At 28.5% G+C, this 22,850-nt stretch overlaps 1 protein-coding gene across 1 annotated transcript; it reads right to left on the reverse strand.

Moving 5' to 3' along the window:
* Positions 1-4,204: 4,204 nt before the first annotated feature.
* LOC123305141 (endocuticle structural glycoprotein ABD-4-like) lies at positions 4,205-10,748 on the reverse strand. Its single transcript, XM_044886768.1, has 3 exons — positions 10,617-10,748; positions 7,770-7,894; positions 4,205-4,604 (listed from the first exon to the last, which is right to left on the reverse strand). Exons 1-3 carry the CDS (start codon positions 10,623-10,625, stop codon positions 4,319-4,321), a joined length of 420 nt encoding a protein of 139 aa, XP_044742703.1. The 5' UTR covers positions 10,626-10,748; the 3' UTR covers positions 4,205-4,318.
* Positions 10,749-22,850: the final 12,102 nt, after the last annotated feature.

Here is a 22,850-nt window from a genome sequence, read left to right on the forward strand (position 1 = left end):
TCAATGGAGGAGCTTTTTTTGGGGGAATGAATTCTGATATATTACTATACTCCTCAGCAGAGCCATTGAACATTTGAATTATAAAATTTCTAACCATCTCAGGTGTAAACCATAACGCTGATTGGGATTTATTTGAAGATTTTTTTTTATAATATACCTTCCAACACTTTTCTTTATGCAAACTGAAAAATTTTATTGAATTTTCTGGTTGATATATTTTTATAATAGGTTTCGTAACTTTCCTTACAAGTTAAAACGTATTAAACATACTTACCAACAACACTATTCAGAATTTTGAAGATTTGTTTATTATGATATAAGGTGTTCTCGAAAACATTGTGGAAATTTACCATTTGTTTTAAATTTCTAAAGGCCGTTTGTATAGTATATTCTTAAAGAAAATGAAAAGTATTGAACTGAACGTGCTGTTTGTAACCTCATCAAATACTCCTCTCCGAAAATTGCATACATTTATCTTTTTACTTACTATTTATTGAATTACCTATACATAATCAATTTATCATTTTCTTGAATTTTTTACACATCGTTCGCATTTTACCAGATAGCGTTTAGTGCCTGGTAACATTATTTACTGGTATGAGTACATGGAAAGATAAAAATGTAAGCTAAGGACTGTTCAAAGTAAGGCTTTTATGGATGAACATAATACAAAATTGAGCTGTAAATTTAAAAATATTAAAATAACATAAAGGTATAAAATATACCCATAAAATAACATAAAAGCATTGCGTAACAATACATAAAATATTAAAATAATAATTATATTTTCATTAAAAATTCAAAATGGATACACACATGTTTTGCATGCTAAAAATTATAATTTATCTCGTTTAACTTCTTCTTTTTTATACCATACAGTCGCAGTCTTCTTGTTTATGGATGATGATATTATTACAAAGCGAAGACAATAAATAGGCTTGGTTTCTATTTGATCATCATTTTTAAAGGCGTTGGTTTTTTTAATTCATGTTTAGTAGAGTTATTTAAGATTTTTTATAAAAATTCTTTATTCATACTTATCTACAGAATGTACAATATAAAATGTTACTGTACCACTTGGGTTAGATTGTTTTTTATTGTGATATTTTTCCTATGATTATTCCCTCTTACCATTTTGAAAGGCTAAGTTAAGTGCACTTTCTTAATTTAGCATACCAGGTAAGTCATTGCACTATACAGAGCCCATTATGACTCTTTAGATTAATATTGGTTGCAATAAGAAGAACCGATCCAGTTACTCACGAAAAAGGTATCAGATTCAGAAATTCGTTGATCTGGGTTACCCACTATACTACTTAATTGTAATTCTACGCCTTTAAGAGTATAAATAATTGACTTGAGTCTTCAATTTGAAGATTTCCCTGATATACATTCGAACGCATTACGCCTGTAGCGTAGGTATTATTTCTGTTCGGATTTTATTATAGATATTATGATGAGTTAATTCAGAGATAAAACAATCCGTGGACTAAGTATCCTCAATGGAAGGAATTCATATTTAGACTCCTTGGATTATTTCAGCCTAAAAACTTCTGCTGGCTTATTTTTCAGTATTTTATATAAAATTGAGATCTACATGTGAAAATATTATGGATGATGGCACCTGTAATCCTGCAATACACTTAATGACAGTGGCCAACCGGCTAATAGCCGAGCTTGTTAAGGCGTCTTAACTTTGACTACTGGCTGGAAGGTTACGGGTTCAAATCTAGGCTGTGAGAACAAAGAAGTTATTAGGGCGTTAAATTGATCACACTGTCGTCGCTTGGATAAGAACGAAGTAATTGACTCCACCCACATCAAAAAAATTAATTGTATATATTCGGATGTAGTTTAAGAAATAAATTAAGATAAAAAATAAAGATGTAGGTGGCCTCTGTTATAGACGTGGTATGAGAAACGGAGGTTAAACCCCATGATTATTATTATTATTACTACTATTCGGCTCTGGTAAAAGTTTAATTTAAAAGTTTAAAGGAAACAAGTTTTTGTTCTTGCCATCTTTAGTATTGAATATCGCAAGCCTGTTTGGCATGCAAGAAAAATCGTATATTCCTATCATGAAAATCACAACGTTAAAAATATTTCAATGATGCCATACTTCTTTCGAAATTAACCTTTTATAAAATTCGTAGCCACCAGTATGTAGAACACTCCGTAAGTCAAGCCATATAAATTGTGTTGTTATAATATGAGTGGTTCACCAGGTCGATTCGATTGAATCATTGTAGTTATGTTGGTTGTCGCATCTCCGTATACTTAGTATTAATATAAGTATAGTTTTTTAAGATGAACCATCGTATCAATAGAATCACTTTCACTTTTACATTTTATAACTGTGGTGGCTGATGATGAGTTTTATCTTCTTATTTTACTTTATAACACATAAATTTACATTTGGCATACATATTTTTAAACATAATTTACAATTTAATTCATTTACTGTTACAACAAAGTTGATTTCCAGAATTTAATACTGGAATCTTCAAACTTTCCACGTCAAACTTTCTATTTCCATGTCAAAGTAAGACGTTTTATTTTAGCTTTTCATGTAGTTTTGCGAAAAATCGCTTAAACTTTATGTCTCGAGAATTGATCAAATTTTAATACATTGTGTTAGAAGGCTGGTAGGCTAAGTAATTCGTAATATAGGGAATGTTAATATACAAAAATACCGATGAAAAGAAGAAAACAATAAACACAATGAACTATAACTATTCCACCTACTGGACTCAAGGTCCCTAAAATTTATTTGAAAAGTTACGAAATGCGGACGAAGCGTGCACCAACTATTTTGATATATTAGATGGAATTTCAAACAAATCTATAATTTACATGAACTGAACTATAAAGCCAATTATGAGTAATTTGGAGAAAAAACCCTTTACAACTAACCTATTAAAACCGTTTTGCCAACCTTTGCTTTAGAGTGATTACTCTGATTAGAATTGAACAATAAAGCCATGCAACCACTCAAATCTAGCCCATCGTAGTTACTATTTGTTTCCCTCTCTGCATGACTTTATTAAAGCACAATAATTTTAAGTATAAAAAAATTTGTGAAAACATACCACGAACCATATCAGATATTATCAGGTGCCGGTACAGAGAAAGAGAGTGATAGAGGGCATTTATTCACACCTGGCTTATGAAAGAAGCATTTTCGTTTACCAATTTTGTAAATAAAAATGTTTTGGCTTTGTGTTTGATTCGAAATTACAGATCCAAATTACATCAAAAAGTTGTGGGATTCAAATTTTGCTTCCCGCCTCTTATGTTTTTAATTAAATTTTCCAATGATTTTTGGTATTAATGTTATTAATTTGGAAACGCATTGGTACCTTTTCATCAAAAATAATAATACTCCCCATTATTATGAAATTCGAAAAAAGGAAATTATGTATATTTATGCTACAAAAATTTTGACGATAATTTCCATTGAAATATGAACCGTTATTTACAAAATTTTTTAACGAGTTTTAGAAACTTAAATTTTAAGAGGAATCGACACATTGCATATTAAAAAGTAAAAATTAAATATAATACTCTTACCAATCGCAATGGAGACAATACAATGCTATGTAGAATATTTTATGTAAACTGAGAATGAATTAAATTATGCTGGAGTTGAGAAGAGCCGGATGATAACAATATGCTAAAAAAAATCGAGTATATAATTATTTCCACGTTAAAGAACATAGTGAGACATCTATGCAAATCTATCAAAACTATGATGAATTTTATCTGAAACATTCACCAATTTTTTAAGTTCAATAACCATAAAAATTATAAAAAGTATTTTAAAATAAAAATAAACAACTTATTTAAAAATATAAAAATTTATTTCCATTTATATATTATATTTATTTATTTTTTTTTTTTTAAGTTTTTTTTTAAATACATTTTTATTGTACTCATTTTGGGATTGTTATTTGGAAAAGAAAAAAACAAAAATAAAAATGGGTTATTGAAGAAAGACACAAATGTGTTGAATGTAAAAGAAACATAAACTTAGAACTGACTTAGAATTTTCAGAAACATGAGGATGAATGTGAACACAAAAATAAAAAAATAAAAACTATAAAAGAAAATTGACTTGTTTTGTTTTGTTTTCCGTTTGGCTCGTAATCATTATATCATTGCGTATGTGTGCATTTGGGAATCCACAAAATAAAAATAAAAATTTTTGAAAAAACAATTTGTTTATAATTTTTCTCCTCATTTAAGAGATCATCTCAACATTCTTAAGTAATAACTAATTTTTAATAAAATTATCATATCTTTTTAATTTATTTGACTATTTTTTGCCGGCACGTGGAGCTTCTGTGGTTGATGGTAATGATAATAAGTATTCCACAGCTTTGGCGATTGCTTCTGGAACTGGAGGAGGTGTTGGTAAATGATCACCAACTGGTACAAAGCCCCTTTCGTCATCGGCAGTGTATGATAAGTTAATAACGGTTCCGTCAGGTGCTGTCCATGATGCCGAACCAGAGGTAATAATCACATCAGATGTGTCTGGGCCAGTTGCCTTTTTTATTGTTCCAACTTCTTGCGCTTTAATACCATTAGCTGCTTCATAACTGTAATTTGAAACATAAAAAATATAGTTTGAAGTGTGTTGATATATAGGAATCAAAAAAATAAATTTAAGTTAAAACTTTTGAAGTTTCATAGAGCAATAAAAACATTCAGCTTTCATACGCTAGCTCTCAAGAACTTGATCCTGGTCTAAAAATTGACTTAAGGATAGTGACTCGCCGGTAATTGCAAAAAATAAATGAGATAATGATCCGATTTTTAGTGTGTTACAGTTAAGAAAACATATAAAAAAAATTTGAAAATGGTTTCTTGATAGAATGTATTCCTATCCTTAACGTGTTAAATATCGACAGACTCGAAAATTTAAAGCAGCGAATAGAGGCGATCAATGCTTCTAAGGTCAAAACGTCGTTAAAAATACCTTAAGTTAAATATCTTTAAAATCATATTCGAATTGTACATATATTATATACAAACAGACCAAATGATGCCCCTGTTATGCCCGTACAAAACTAAAGAATTCTAAGAATAATTCAAAATAAAATAGTCTTCAAGACCTTTTACTGAAAGCCATACACGAAAATGTAACGTTAAAAATTTTTTTAATTATCCTCAAATTATAACGGGCGGTGTATTAGGGGTGCTATTTTAATTTTTTGAGCATAAAATATGTTATATTGAAATAAACTCATCAAGGCTTTTGTATTAATACCAAACCCAATATACATATCGTACAAATTGTTTTTTAGTACGTAACCTTTCATGACTTTTGATTGAATACCCCCACATGATACAACGGCCGTCGCACCCTACTGAGCTCAAAAACTTATAACATACCAGTCTTCAAGAGGATCCAAAGTTTTTTTTAGCAAATGGTTATCAAATCACATGCAGCATTTTCCTATACTCATATATTGTTGAAAAAAAAATCTGCCCTAGAAAGTTATTTTCATTGATTTTAAATGAAAATTTCTCACTCAGTTATCCAATCAATGCCTTAGAAGTCTTATAAGAAAGTCAAATTTCCTACAATAATAATCTAAAAAACTAACAAAAAATGCAAGTTGCTATTTTTTTCACATGTTGAAGCCAGTAAGGTTTAGGTTTGTCTTTTTTACTTCCTTGTATAAAGTTAAGGAAGGTTAAAGTATTGTTTTCAAGAGAAAAGCGGGTACTCTGTTATATCCATTGAAGCATCTCTTTATCATTTTGACAAAAATATTAAAAATAAAAATTAGTTTTTGGGAAAAAACTTTATATACCCTATATATGAAATGTAAAAGAGTACATTGACTTAAGACCCAAGTTTGTAACGCTTAGAAATATTTATGCTACAAACAAAATTTTGATATAGATGTTCATAAAATCACCTAATTAGTCCATTTTCGTTTGTCCGTCATCACAATAATTCAAAAACAGAAGGAGATATCAAGCTGAAATTTTTTTTACCGTGTTCATAACGTAAGAAGTGAATTTGAGGACGTAAAAAGTGAACTTGAAAGTGAAATATTTCTTATCTAAAAATTAATAACTTTGTTTGAAACATTTTTTCATAAATATCCTTCTATTTCCGTGAGGCTTTAAAATAGGGCAAAACTATAGTTTTCATTTTTTCTAAAACTATTAAACATTGAGAGTTGACTTGATTGTAGATAGTTTCAAATAATGAGTAAATTGAATCTTATTTTATACTAAACCCGTCCGATAATATTAGAGAAACAAGGCGTTTGATTTTTAACGGTAAAAAGTGGCTTTTTTTCATAAATTGATAGTTTTGGTTTTTAAACTTATCCTATTTGTAAAAGTACTAATACTTAAAAATAACACATAAAAAAAAGATATTTCAAGATTCTCTATCAATTTGGGTTACCAAGTTAAGATTCGTACAAAAACGTACTTATCCAAATCTGGAAATTATAACTATTAATCATTGACGTGAAAGTTTCGTATATTTACGTATACTTCAATACTGACAATAAACTGTGTAATTTGTCTATATATAAAATAATTATTCGCATAACAAAAAATATTATATGAAGATAATAGTATTTATTTAATAAAAATAAAATAAACTTATATGATTTAATGTTTATATTATTAATTATATTATATATTGCATGTCTTTTAAATTATATTATGTAATTTGGTATTATATTGTTTAATAAAACTTTATATGTCAACAATGAATATATTCTTTTTTTTATTCAATTCTATAACAATGGGAAATTTTTGTTATTATTACTTAATTATGAACATTCATTAATATTTAATATATATTATTTATTAATTAACATTCTTTCAAGATTCTTTTCAATGATTTGCTTGTTTATTCTACGTTAGAGGTGCAAAAAGATCATATCAAACTGTTGGATTTTTTTCACATAGAATTAAATTTAAAAATAGATGGAAATATAATCAAACTAGTCCTAAGGCAATTTATTATTTGCTGCTCGCATGTTGTAACTATGAATTAAATACCATTTAAGGTGATTTGAAAATTACGATTTGTCTATTTTCCTTGAAATAACTACTGTGAAAGTTATAAAAAGTTTATCTGCGTCATGACAATGCAAACAGTTTATGTATTTTTCTTATTATCCAAAAAGGGCTATGGTTTTAATGGCTAAAACAAAAGCTTTTCTTAGAATTGAGTCTTGTAAAGAATTTTGTAGAAATTACATCAAACGGTTATTTTAAAATTGTATAGTTTTTTTAAAAATACTGCCTTTTTTTGTTTTCGTTCTACAGGTCATGGACGGTATAAGATATTTATTTAAAAGTTAAGTATTACTTCTTAAATTTAATTTTTTCCGAAATCGCGCAAAACAAATAAGCTAAATATCAATTATGAAGAGAAGAAGTTCGGATAATGTTTTGATTCTATAAAATCCAAGACCTCAGCTTCTGTAGTCATTCATCAATTTAGTTTTTACATAAATGAGTTGTTACAATTTTGGGCAAAAAACAAATATTAACGAAATCTGTTCTTCAAATAGTTTAATTTACTTAAAGTTTCAAATTATAAATGTAAGTTTATTTTATCCAAAACAAGTTCAAAACAAAAACCCAAATAATTGTTGAAAGAATCATCAAGATTTTATATCCTAGCTCTACAGTCCAATACTTAGACAACCGTAAACAATTAGGACTATTTATTTCAAGGAAGATACCGCTGAAAGACTTTCCTGAAATGAAGTTTAACTTACCTCCATTGGTATCCACCATCTGGGTCTTGATTTGATGATTGACTAATGATAGCAACTTCTTCATCCTTTTGTGGTTGTGGTCGAGCATAAACATAGGACAAACATACGGCAGCAATGACTAGTAGCTATAAACAAACAAGAAGTATATTTTTATTTAAACATAAACATAAAAAAAAACCATTGAAAATAATTAAGTTTGAGTGTACTTCTGTATTCGTATACATATTGCATATTTAATTTATCCTTGAGCATTAATGAAACATGGACTTTTTCTACAGAGATGAATACAAACGGTTGCATGAAAGAGTTAGTAAACAACGCAAAAAAGTTACTAATGATAAAGTGAGTTAGCAAAAATTTATCTGAAAATGAGTGAAAACTTTTATTATTATGTATATAAAAAAAAGTTGAATTATTTTGGATGTAAAACTAATTTAAATGCTTTATTTAAAATAAATAATATTTTATGTCTATATAATTATAATTTTCTTTATTACATACAATATATCTACCCTGAATTACATAAAATTGAGGCTTTTATCATTTAAAGAAGAACCAGAATGTTTAAAAACATAAAGCCTATTAAGTAAAGAATAAAACTATCTATCTATTAAGTAAAGTATGAAACTATATCTATAGTTTCATCCTTTCAGTTTAGATAGAACAACCATTGGCTATGACGGTTGCTATCTTTCTTTTGCCAAAACGTGGTTCAATCACCGAAGATATTCAGTTAATTGAGATCAATGATGACGATCTCTTTTTTTATCAACCATGAATTAATCATAAAAATTTTTTTAGAATTGGGTTAATTGGGAACTTTATTCATAATGCTAAGTAATTCATTTCTAAAGTACACAGCCCCCTAGGAAATTTTATGATCATTATTACCTATGTCTAGCGTCTGACTTTCCATTACAATGCAAATATCGTCCGGAGTTTAAGTTTTTTACCGGGTATAGTTAATTTTCTTTCTGGGATTATTGTCTGAGCTATCAACGCCCAATGTTTATGAGTAATAAACTTAATTTTTATTAGGTTAGAAACTAGATGAATTTAGAATGGAAATGTCCCTGCTTTCAAACGAAATTTGAATGTCATCATGCCAAGTTTTAGGATCACAATTGAATAGCACCTATCCCTACGTCTCCTTACTTCATTTTATTACCTTAAAAATTCGCGTAATTTACTTGTCCAATTAAAAAGATGTGTTTATTTTGTACAATATGATGATATAGTACTTAGTAATTAAATGCCTAAGTAAAGAGTAAATCATCAACCATAAAAAAGAACATGTATAAATAAAATGTATATTTTATAAGGTTTTTCCTCAAAAAATAATTTTGGTATAACTTGAATTGTGATTCAAGAAAGGTTCAGGTTAAATTAAGCGTGTTATGCTGTACACACACGGCAATGTTTTGAATATTTTTCTGAATTATATCTAAAACAGCAATGACGTTGTTACAAGAAACATTTTATCTTGAGATGTTTAACACTTTTTTTAAAACCCGACTAACAAAGAGAGCGGTTATTAAGTTTAAGGTGTCTATCTGTTCTATCTGTGTGGTTGTCTGTTTGTCTGTGGAATCGTAGCTCTAAACAGATTAACCGATTTTGACTTATTTTTAACCCACGAATTCAAAAATAAGTAAGACCGCTATGTGTGTGTGTGTCTGTCTGTGGCATCGTACCGCCTAAACGGATGAATAAAATTTGAAATTTTGTTTCGTTTGAAAGGTAACTTAATGGTTAGTGTTCTTAGCTATCTTTCAAGTGCGAGTTTAGGATTCCGTACACGTAAAACTAAACAATTGGCCATGATCTTCAAAATCAGTTCAATTTGGAAAACTCTTTAAGGAACAAGGTAATTTATTCACCATCGTCAAAGAAATTTATAATACTTTTTGCATTAGGAGTTTTTGAATAAGAGTTTTTCATGGTAAAAAAATGTTGTGTTTGATTAATGTGTACTGAAAATACCCTTATGCGAATCTGACTATCAAACATTTTTGCATGATCAATGTATATTAAAATGTCTTTCAATGAAACAAAATGTTTTATCAAAATACCGACAAAATCATCGAAAATATTCCGTATCTTCCTAGTGCGACTTCCTTGACGTATAATTCAATTTTTATTTTCCCAATGTTTTAAAGGTATGAGATTGCAAGTACGTACAAACAGTCTTATCCCAATCTCGAGAGCAAGAGCTACATTTGAAAACTAATTGTCAAAATAACCAATATACTAAAATTTTAAAAATATATTTTCGTCACAACCAGGTCCAGGTCAGATACATTTGGTAATATTTATTTTATATTTATTTCGATAATATTTTGATAGTTTATATTTTACAATGAAAATTTTGATTTTATTATTAAGCTACTTTAAATCAAAGACTGGTTTTGGAACAGTAAACAACCCTGCCTCTAAATATTCAGTTCAATGAATGCAATTTGATGCATAACCAAAGTATATTTAAGAAGGGATTTGCAGATGTAAGTTTAAGAGGCTTTTTCCAAACTTTGGAACAAAACTTGATGTAATAAATGAATTTTGAAAAATATTGTAAGCATGTACGAATCATGTATGTTTTGCAATATTTATAAATAGTAGTGTTTTGTTTCTCAATCGACGTCAAAGCATTGAAAAATAAAAAACAACGGATATGAGATTCTATGTTTACAACATTATCTAATTTAAACACAGTTTTAAGGAAAACTTAAGCTTTTATTCTATAACAAGTAAGTTTCAACAGGACATAATCGAAATCCCCTTGTTTTTAAATGATATTTCCAAGCGCTTCCACCAATATTGAAATAAAAAAATGCAAACAATCCTTACCAATTTCATTGTGGCAAATTTTTCTAAACTAAGAAAAGCACTAAAACACAACTTTTTTTTAATAATTAAAAGATGTTTTTCTCGCGTTTTAATCAAATGATAAGGCAATTATGATTATTATTTCTAAAAAACTCACAGTATTTATATACACAATTATAATATTACCATTATAATGAAATTACCTCCCTCTTTTCATACTTTTGTAAAAATTATGTACCTATGCATATGTATTATATGTGTATAAGTAAATGTAATATATATTATTTGAAGTATCTATTGAATCTTGAATACATCATCTTCATTTAGTGTAATAATCAAATATAAGTTATACACTTGTTGGCAAAACAACTGAGTCATTTGATTGAAACACTATGCAACTAAGTAAAGTTGTTTTTATTTCACTGGGTTCGCAGTAATTATCTTTTGCTACCTTAAAACTATATGAAATATCGAAATGAAATTGTTCTATCGCATCAAGTTTAATAGTGAAACGCATTTAATGATTTTACTTAAAATTACCTACATAATTGGTGACATTAATTGTTATTCTACATGAAAAAAAACTATTTTTTCGAACGATGGGCTTTTCTCTTATAGTCAGTAGTGGCGATATCCCTATGGAGGCTCCAACAGTAGTCTCGTATTTTTCAATTTCTTTTTCAACCTTTCACCCTGTTCATCACTTACTAAACCCATGTTATCAGAAAAGAAACTTAAATGGGAGTGTAAAAAATGAATTTTCAACGACATGGCATATTGCATCCTAGTTTTTGATACGCATCCAGCATCCGGTTAATTTTTTCATGGGTGATTTTGTGATTTGTGATAGCCGAGAAAATTGATTTTGTGTTATGTAAATACGTATTTCGACTACAATCTAGTAATCATCAATTTGAATTTACTAATCGTAATTACTCGTTGCAGTAGAGACCATCATTAAATTTTGTAGGATCGAGTGACATACACTACTTATAAGATTACGATTACCTAATTCATACTAAGCCCTAGTAGCTCAGTTGGTAGAGCGTAATCTATCCCGTCCTCGGTATGCCTAGGGTAGCGGATTTCATTACCGCCGTTACAACAACAAAATTATTTAAATTATAAATGGTTGAAATGGGCTGGTGTGGTGCTTGGTATGTGCATGAAGGAGGTGTACTCAGATTCTAAAAATAATTGAGGAGCTGATAAATGAAATTATCAGCGGAAAAGGTGGTAAAGCACATATATGGTATCACAATGGCCTCACAATATAACCTAACTATACCCTAATTCATAGAAATGATGAATGGTAGTCGAAGAACGTATTTATATAATAAAAGATTGATTTAGGAAATTTGGGAAAAAATCGAAGTGTAATACTTTAATTCGGTTTCAAAAAAAACAATAAATAGGAAATGAAATTGCTGAAAAATTAATATTTTAGGATTCACTTAATTTATTGCGAAAAATTAAATAATGATTCATGTAAAATTACCTCTTTTATACGTATTATGTTTAATCTATTTCACCTAGTAGTCGTTCAAATAGCTCAAATCGTGTTCACATAACTCAAGATCAAACATCTTTTTGGACAAAATGTCTCATAATTTTTTAACATCATACATCTCTGCGAAAACAGAAAATACGTTTTAACGCAAAATTTTATTAGCAAAAAATAAACTTAAGGGAGATAAGTGATAAAAAATTTATAATCGTATACTTATGGTTTTGCCATGCCAAACAAAGGAGCAATCTTTTACAGATAATTTTGTGACATTGAATATTTTCTTACATCGAAGTTTTGCAAAATTAAAATCGTTCCCTAATCTGGTTGGGTGTAATTCCAACATGACAAATGGTATAGGTATCCAGACTATTGTACTTCAAATGTGAGTAGAAAACTCTGTGTCGGTGCAAATGGTTTCCACTGTACTCAATATAAATAATATCGGTAGTGGTTTTTTGTTTCTTGTATATTAATTACAAGAAATAATTTTTTTATTATCAACTTTAAATACAAAATAAATACTAATAATAATGTATTGAATTGTACGTTGTGTATGTCGGTCAGTAATCACATTAAAAAAATCTTCTTTTGTAATATTTAAAAAAAAATATTATACACAAAAATTGACAGTGTATAAATTTGTTTGTTTGATTATTGAAATCTAAAAGAAATGCCGTCAATTGATTAATAATCAGCACACAAATATATGCTGCTGTTAAATGTCACATAATAAAAGTAAAGTTTTTCTAATCATAATGTCTCACGGGCATAAGGAAGACGCATTAATCGTTTTTAGGTTTTAGTGTTTCAAAATTCGAGAATTCGAAATAAAAATATGTCTTTGGAATAACGTTTTTGTGATTTAGGTGTAGATTAATAAATTTACATCTACCCTGTTTTCTGTCTCATGCTGTATCATTTAAGGCTTATCATGCGGGCTAATGACAAAAAACAGTTTAAAAAAAATATCGTTTTTAACATAAATTTTGATCAGCATATAATTTGTATATCATATCTGTATAAATTACTGTTGATACTTAAATAATATTTATATAGCCTGTTTTTGGCCACAGGTACTACACTACGAAATTCCTCACGGGTCGAGCTAATCCCTTCTTAGTTTTTTGAATAGAAATAGATTCTCTAAGATTATCCTTTGCAATGTCTGGATTTTATATATGAGATGTTCATTCTCGATATGAATTTTACATGCCGAAGGCAAGCAATTTTATTATCTCTAGTATTTACGAGAAAAGTCTTCTTATCAATTTTCATCAAGTATCACTGTTAAAATTTATGTGAATTAATGTCCTCTGAATTCATTTAATGAATATTATCGCTTGAGAAAATAATGATTCGAACTAGATCTAAATAATGAAAAATAAATTTATAGGCAATTTTTTCATTTTTATTAAATATTTACTAAAAAAAATATAAATTTAGCATATAAAATTATAATTATTACCTTGGCTAGTCAGATAGCCTAAGGTTAACAAGTGCCTTCCTCTAAATTTCCTTTCACTGTATTCTATTTTTAGCACTTTAACGACCATCTCTTTCTTTGATGGGTAAAAAATTTTACTCTAATGAATTCATTCACCGCAGTTTAGTAGTTTAGCAATTTTATTCTCTCTGAAAGCTAGTAGATTATGAAATAGAATTTTTTGATCATGTTATCGATATTCGACGTTCATTCTAATTATATAGGCTGTCCATTTCATTCTGTTAACTTTGATGTATTTTAAAAGTCTGCCAAGCTTACCTAGTTCCATTTGCGAACTGCAAGTTGCTCCTCAAGGAGGATATCTTAAAAAAGGCCAATCGTAGATGGAGGGAGGAACGAACTTGTGGTACTACAAGGCAGATATGGTCTGAGTATAATCGTAGGCGTTCCGAAGATCTTATATCACTTCTAAGGGCCTATATTAGCAAAGTTTTTCTTCTAAGTGGCGATTAGGAGGAGACAATGTCTCATCTTCTCTGTCACCGCCCAGCTCTTGTCATGAGAAGATGGGCTTACTTGAGGCAGCCTCTCTTTGACGACCTCTCCGACCTAAAGTCCGTCGACGTCAAAGCACTCCTGCTGTTAAGAACAGCTAGAAATGGTTCATGTAGTAGTGGGCTGGAATTGGGCCTACCCTAAGGTATAAGTATGTCCCACCCCAGGACAACCATTTAACCTAACCTAATCTAATTTTACCTACAAACAACCTATAATGCGGAACACTGATCGTCTTTTAATGAAAGACAACAAAACAAATGTAAAATGTCAAAACAAAATTATTGCCTTAATGAAATAAAAATTATTTTTTCTAAACAATACAATTTTTTTGTTTACATATAATTAGGCAAAAACGAAATTAAAACGACGGGATTTCATTCAGTACTAAATAAAAAAGTATACAATAAGGAATGAATTGATTTTTTTTGTGTGAATTGTATATATTTTTTCTAATTAATGTTATGAAATACACGCAATATGTATTTTGATCTAGACAGATTTTATAAATTATGACAAAAAATTGTGATATAAGATTATATCAGATTGATAAGTATATCTTGTTGATTTGTAAAAAAAAAATATACGTAATTTTTAGATCAATAGTTTTTATATCACTTTCTTAATAATGATTTATTGGGTGTGTCAAAGATATAATTCTGTTGATGACTTTTTTTTTTGTTCATGAATATGTGTCAATGAAATTAAATAACACCTAATAAAAGACATATTCATTTACATAAATGTTTTAGATGTCTTTTTTTTTAATAACTCAAAGAATAATTAAGCTTTGTTAAGCTTATAAAGTACATGAATCGCTGTGAAATATTTTGTATTGTATTAAAAGCTTCACAACAAAAATATATTGCTATAGAAGTACCTTGTGTTTGGTACCTACACTACTTACAGAAGGTAAATTATCACGTATCCAACGTATTTGGTGTGTTTGACGTGTGTTACTTAAGTAATTAACTAACAGATACCCGCCCGCTTTGCTAGGCAATTTCTCCTTTAAAAACAAAGACTATCATTAACAAAGACTATATAAATTCTCCTGATTTTTATACTTTTTGTATCAAAATTACCGATTCCACTGACAATGAGTTTCGTTAAATTCCAAACCAAATTTTTTTTTTGCTATTTTCTCGATTTTATCAAAGGGTATGTTTTGTCAGAATCCAAATCTATCCTTTGATAATCGCCACTATAATTTATAAAGCCAAAGCCGTAAATGTTTAGGTTTTATTGAATTCATATTTAGGTTCGGTTGGTTTCGGTTGGTCTTTTTTTCTGTTTCTTGAACTTTAAAGTGTGACTGATGGTTTATACGTCCATCACATCTTGCACCATCTTGGCGCAACCTATCACGAAATATTTGGTAAGTTCTGATACATCAAATATATAGTTCAAATCGGGGTTCGTAAATGACTGGCATTCGTAAGATATAGGTAAGGGTAAATTTTTATTTATCAGTAATATTTCTCATATCGACAGTGAGCTTTTGTTAGTACCGATCGGTGCAGTAGTTTTAGTGCAAATTAACAGTTTTTTTTATAAGTTTCTTGACAACAGAGCCTCGTACAAATTTGATATATTATTTATTATGGTATCACCTAATAAATAAATAAAAATTTGAATTTACAATTTTAAGTTCGGATAGCCAACTCTATCCGACTTTAACATTTACAATCAATGTTTTAATAAACAATATTATTGGTACAAGTAAGTGATATTATGGCATGGCGTTAAATAAAATAATATGAATAATAATTATACTATTTGTAGAATGTCTATCTGTCTATTCTCGCATTTACATTGAACTATAATATATTTATTTATTTTCTGCATTATTTACTATAAAATAGATAAATATTTCTATAATAAATAGAATGTTGTTATATTACTGTTGTCTTCAATAAAAGATAATGTTTATTATTATTATTATTATTATTATTATAGTTGGGTTTGACGATTATTCTGTTATTTTATTCTTGTACATAAATTTAAAATAAATAAAAAGAGTGTTCATTATACATTTATTTAGTAATGTTTGTATAATTATATGTTTTAAAAACAGCACTACTGTGAAAACAGTAGTAATATATCTGCATATGTTATAAATATGCATGAGTAGCGATCACTTATAATGTCAAAAAAACTAAAATACACGTTATTATTAATTTATATATCGTTTTTTGTGATGCAGCAAAAACTAGTGATTTGTCTTATCTCGGTTAGAACAGACGCGATACATTTGGTATTGTCCAAAATAAAGGAACGCATAAGTGAGTGTTTTGAAAAAGAGCAGAAAATATTTAAAACTTTTTTCTTTTTTATATTTAATCGCATTTCTAGGACCATTTTGGATTGAAAATTATAATATTTATGGCAAGATAATTACATTCAGCAAAGAGTAAACCGTTTTTAAGTAAATATTTGGCAATAAATGACATAAATTGTAAAAAAAGTTATTTTCTATAAACATTTCAATTAGAATAAAAAAATTTTGATATAGGTAGCACAGATATTTTTTACAATGATCCTCGCCTCACTTAGTTAGAGAATAAATATCTTTAAACACAGCGCTAAGTTGCTTATTACCTAAATTGTTATAACTCTTGGAATGAAAGCAGTAAATTCTAAAAAAATTTAAAAAAGTAGCAACCACAGTCGTGTCTACGACTGTGGTTTCTAGATCGAAATCTCCCTGTCTGTCTCATTGTTTCTCTATCTCTTTCCATCATCAAAATCTCAATACTAAAATGATATTATCTATTGAATGAGATATTGAGATTGTGAAAATAAACAAGAATTAATTGTATTATTACATTATAATATGATAATATTGTAATAATTAGATTATTTTATACTTTATTATAAAATTAAAAACAAAAATCATTATAAATTTACTGGATTATTTTTTAATTTTAATATCATTTATAATAATTTATCTAGTATCTTCTATATAATTTTTAATAAATAAATATTTTTCCTAAAATATTAAATCAAATTTAGGGGGAAGAGTTGCTTTTGCATTTGGAACAATTTGCCTTGCCTCGCCTCGATTTTTGTTACCATATACCTCGCATTGCCTCGGAACTATAGCTGTAAAATATTGAAACTGTTGCCTGTAAAAAGGAGCTGTAGCCTGTAAAATATTGACCGAACTTTGTTTCTCGCTTCTACTTCGAAAAGAACTGAATATTATAAGCGAATTACCTGGAATTAATATAATTTTCTAAAATTTGTGTAGTTAGCTCTACCATTTATACTAAATGTAGTTTATCATAGAACATAGCATTGGAAAACTATAGGCATAAGAATTTAAGTGGCAAAAGGATAACCATAAACATTTTCTATTTTTTAGAATTTTTGAAGAATTTTTGTGGTAATTGATAGTACGAAAGTGAATTAATAATAAACTATAAAAAATTAGTTATAGGAGACTACAATGACTGACTAAACGACAAAGTCATTTGGTTTGTCGTTTAGTCAAACTGGGTGTGTGTGTGTGTGTGTGTGTGTGACCAACCGTATGGTACTTTTGTGGACATTTGAGTGTTTCTGTTTGCCAAATTTTTGTCATTATATTTCTTTACTATATACACACTTTGTACACATTTGACATATACAAATTAATGTATAGTTCGCAGCCAATATTTTCAATAATATTTTTACCATACTCCAATCAAATTAGATAGAATTTTATATGATGTACTGAATTTTTGGAGGCAGCGTCATGATTTGCATTTTTTTTTAACATATTCAATAGAAAATTTGTTTACATATAAAATTTCGTGGGAGAAACCTATATATATTAACAAACTCATTTTGGAAAGAACAGGCCAAGGCTATATAGATTTCTTCCACGAAATTTTAATGTAAGAAAGTTTTCTATTCGATACATTTTGTGTAAAGAAAACATAAAAATCATGCCGCGAACACATTCGATGGGTGCGTTTCTTTGGGACGTACAAATGTTTTATATTTTAAAATAATAATTTTTCGATTTTATAAAGAAAAATAATTGGTTTTTCGTGTCGTAAATAACTGGTTTTCCGTATTGGAAAATGACTATTTTTTCATGTTGGAGGCAACTAGATTTCAAGTGTTTCTTTTACCAGTAAAAACAAATAAATATAAATAACTGTAAACTTTTATTATGCTTTGACTGTACATATTTACATAGACAATATTATTATTTAAACATCATTTAATGATTAAACAAACAGTAATTGATTGACCCCTGATCGACCTGATCAAATATCTATATACAACAAATGATCTTTTCTTATTATTACTTTATGTACTTTAAAATGTCAATTTACAATTTCTCTACGTGGGTGCATGATGTTGTAGTACCTTCTTCTATCTTTTACATTCTTCTTACTTATTATTCTCTTATTGTAGTTTTATAAAATGGTATAAAGAGATTTTTTACGAAATTTTGTCAGATACTTCTAAATATAAATAGTTAAAATTATGAGAATTTTAATTTATAAAGATTGAAATGAAGTGAATGGGGTTATTTATTACACAGATCTCATGATGAACATGTCAAGGTTGAAAGGTTATAATTAATACTTACATTGGTGTTTTATGAATTATAAGAAATACTAGATGATCTTTAATTAATATGTTTAAAAAAAACCGTTATTTGTCATTTTTTTCAATTATGCAATTATAAGCAATTAATATAAGTTATTACAACTTTTGATTTTTATAGTGATGTATGCAAATTGCTAAATGACTATTTTCTGCGTATCCTCTTATTTTATTGGAAAATAGTAATGACATTTTAGTAGGAAAAGTAAGCATGTGGCATCATTTTCAGTTTTTCATAGAAATATCCATTTTTATTATCCCTAAGATCGATTTCGTTAACTTAGAAGAGATAGAAAAAGATATTTTATTTTTACGCTATACGCTATAGTTATTTAACAATCATATTCAAAGACGCAAACCTATCTTGTGTCTAAAGACTTCCAAATAAGCGGCCATAAAATAAAATTAGTAGTAGTTCATGAGAAGTGAATAAATTTATTGGTAGGTATACGGAACCATTAGGGCTTAGACTATTTATAATTTTTTTAGACAGTCGGCAGTAATATTTCTGTACTATGACTGATATGACTGTACTTTGTGGTCGAGTATAATATGACTACATATAGTTGATGACACAACTGCGAATTTGTAATCCAATTAATAAAATTTTCCTGAAATTTTAACCCATTTTGCCTCTATTGTAACATTACATGAGTTTTCTCTCATGTAATTAACAAATTCTCGATGTTTCAACTATTTATTAGCTAGAGATAGAGAGCCTATTAAAATTTTTAATTCTTTAGTAATGATTTTGAGACAACCTCTATACGTAATTCAATAATTCACAAATGAGGCAAGAAATTCACTTGATTCAAGTTAAATTTGTTTTGAAAAATGATATAAGCTTTGAGAAATTATACGTTAAAATTGCTTCTATAATTTCAGAAAATACAGAATATTTCAAAAACCTTGTGAAGTCAAAGTGAAAAGTTAAAACAAATGTAAAGGTAAACCCTGAAGAAAAAAACCTTTATTTTGATCGTAGAACCTCAAAAAGAAATAATAAACCGGATTTTGATGCATTTGTGTTGTAATCTTCCGTGTTGTATACAGCCGTTTGTCCATAAGGCTAATGTCAATTCATCAAAAATTGATAAAAGTTTCTCAAAATTTTCCACGGTAACCAATATTGGTTTATACAATTTTCATTCAGGAGATTATTATCTACAAGGAAACATATATCATATCCCATGGCGGGACATGAAAGTTCGTCCTTTTACAACTTCACTTTTTACACTCTACATATGAAATATATCAGAGTGAATAAAGTCTAGTCCCAAGTTTTTAACACTTCAAATCACCAACTTATATCGAATTCAAATATGTATAGCATATTTAAGGCCGTAAAAAGTGAGTTAATGAGCAACATAGATCAAGTGGGTTTTCATCTTGTAAACTGTAATAGATAGAACAAAAGTTTAAATATAAAATTGCCCTTATAAAAAAATAACTTTTTGGTGGAAATATTTTCGTAAAAAGGAAACTGAAGTTTCCTTCCAGAGTTAAAAATTTGTAGATAGCCTCAAATTGTGATTTAATTGATTCTTATTTCATGTTAAACCCACCTGATAATATTAATGGAATAAAAGCGGATCAATTTGTGGGGAAATTATGTATCTTAGTATGTAGATGGCCTACATTTCATTCTATAAGAATGTTTTTGTTTTCTTTTTATAAAAATATTTTGAATAATTAACTCATTCAATTGTTTGTTTTCACTTGTTTTTATGCGAATAAGTCACCTTCAACCATATTCACGTTATTAATATTTATAGAAGGTATAGGTAAGTAAGTAAATACCATCTTTTATAAAATTCTTATTTTTATAGATTGATAGTTTAGATGATTTTAATGTTAATATATTATGTTATTGGAGGTGTGGTTCTTACCTTTTTAAACTGTTTAAAGATGATATTATTACTATTAAACTCAAAGAATACAACAACCTTCAGATAACGTTGCTTCTATCTTAAAGTAATCGTATTTATATGTGAAAAGTGAATAGCTTTCATTCGTCGTCGAGGGCTAATGCCCGTGGCACTTAACGCAAATTTCAAGTTTGGGTAGTAAATTGTAAAAGTTTATACTTTCAGAGCTTGAGTAAGGTTCTCAGTTTTTAAAATTTGCCTAGTGTTCATATAATGGACTGTAATTGAATTTTAACGACCAGATTCATTGATGTATAGTATAATTTGTAATAAAAAGAATGTTTCATTTAAATCAGTCACTTGAAAAATGATCTGAATGAAAGTTTTTTGATTGCAAGGAGGGCATATGGTAGAAACCTTAAAGTTGACGTGGATCTTTTAGGCCATGTGTAAGTCAACTCAATTTTCTAGCGATAAAAGATAGAGGTGTGTGTACATCAAATCAGTACAAAAGTAGCGCCTTGTAAAAATACAAACAATTTTGTTGGAAACATTTTTCCACAAAATTGATAAAAATTCATTTGGCAAAAAAGCATTACTTTTTTTGTACAATTTTCCCCAATATTTTAATTAGAAAGTCATTAATTTCTGGTACTCTTAAAGCTGGTACTGGTAAAATTAAAGCTTCTAAAATAGAATGATTACAATTTTAAAAAAAGTTCTTAATATCTGGTTGTTTTACAAGTGATGAACGCACATAGAAAAAAAAACTACTTTTTTGTTATATTATTGTAGAAGATATAATATATATTAGTTTGAAATATAATATCATCAAATATAAATTTATTATAAATAATTTATTTATTAGTTTTATAGATTTTAATGATTGTAACCCAAATGTTGCATACCATGTGTATACGTAATGTTATCTAAAGTACTACGCATTAGAAAATAGATTTTTGACCTGAAAGAAAATTTGTATAATTTTGATGTAAAACTGATGTGCGTTAATTACTGATTGTTCTAAATATTAATCTAATTATGTTAGTAGAAGAGTCATGTACCTTTCAGCACAGTTGGATGGTACACTTTTCAAAAAAGGGCAAACCTAGGTGAATGTTGGAAACCTCGGAAGTTGGAGGGGATAGATGACGTCATTGACCAATAGTAAATCAAGATGGCGTCGGGGGGTGTGGTGTTGGGGAATAATGGCTGCCTAAGCATTGATGACGTCATTGGCTTTGACCAATAGTAGCGCTGTAAAAATCAAGATGGCGTTGGGAGGTGTGGTGGGGTGAGGAATGGCTAAACGGGGGGGTTGGCTTTAACCAATAGTGGCGGAGAGTGAACAGGGGGCGGGACGTAAGGGCAAACCTAGGTGAATGTTGGAAACCTCGGCATTGGCCAATAGTAAATTAAGATGGCGTCGGGAGGTGTGGTGGAGGAGAATAATGGCTGCCTAAGCATTGATGACGTCATTGGCTTTGACCAATAGTGGTGCTTGACGGGGAGTGAACGGGGGGCGGGACGTTGACATTAGTTAGCAATTTTCAAGAATATGTTAATTTGACCTTGAAAAATATTGTAATTTGACACTTTAAATATACATGATAAAATTCAAGATACGTGACCGGATGTTAATATTTTTTTTTATTGAGTCAGCATTGTAATATGACACTTGAAATTTACATAATAAAAATACATGTTCAAACTTGTTTGAATGGACTTTGATCTTAAAATAATTTCACACGTGTCAGCATTTTTCAAGAATATGTTAATTTGACCTTGAAAAATATGATATCATCATCTTGTAACAAGTTCAAACTTGTTTGAAATAATTTTACATGTGTCAAAACACGTGACCGGATATTAATATTTTTTTATGATTAAGCAATGTAATATGACACTTGAAATTTACATAATAAAAATACATGTTCAAACTTGTTTGAATGGACTTTGATCTTAAAATAATTTTACACGTGTCAGCTATTCTCAAAAATATGTTAATTTGACCTTGAAAAATATGATATCATCATCCTGTTACAAGTTCAAACTTGTTTGAATAAAAATACATGTTCAAACTTGTTTGAACATGTTTAAACTTGTTTGAATCGCATTAGATCTTAAAATAATTTTACACGTGTTATGAGATTAGATAATAATTTTTGCTGGTGGGGGATTTTTGGAGTGGTGGTAATCATATAAAAAAGGCGCTCGACATTACGGTAATATCAGTTTTCATTAAATATTCATAATATTAATCAAAATGAATA

This window comes from Chrysoperla carnea, chromosome 1, assembly GCF_905475395.1.
Source record: "Chrysoperla carnea chromosome 1, inChrCarn1.1, whole genome shotgun sequence".
In the NCBI taxonomy this organism is placed as follows: domain Eukaryota; kingdom Metazoa; phylum Arthropoda; class Insecta; order Neuroptera; family Chrysopidae; genus Chrysoperla; species Chrysoperla carnea.

Excerpts from the sequence above, each read along its gene's own strand:
- LOC123305141 (XM_044886768.1), bottom strand. Across the intron at positions 4,605-7,769 it reads GATGGTGGATACCAATGGAG|TTATGAAGCAGCTAATGGTA; the intron begins GTAAGTTAAACT and ends TTCAAATTACAG.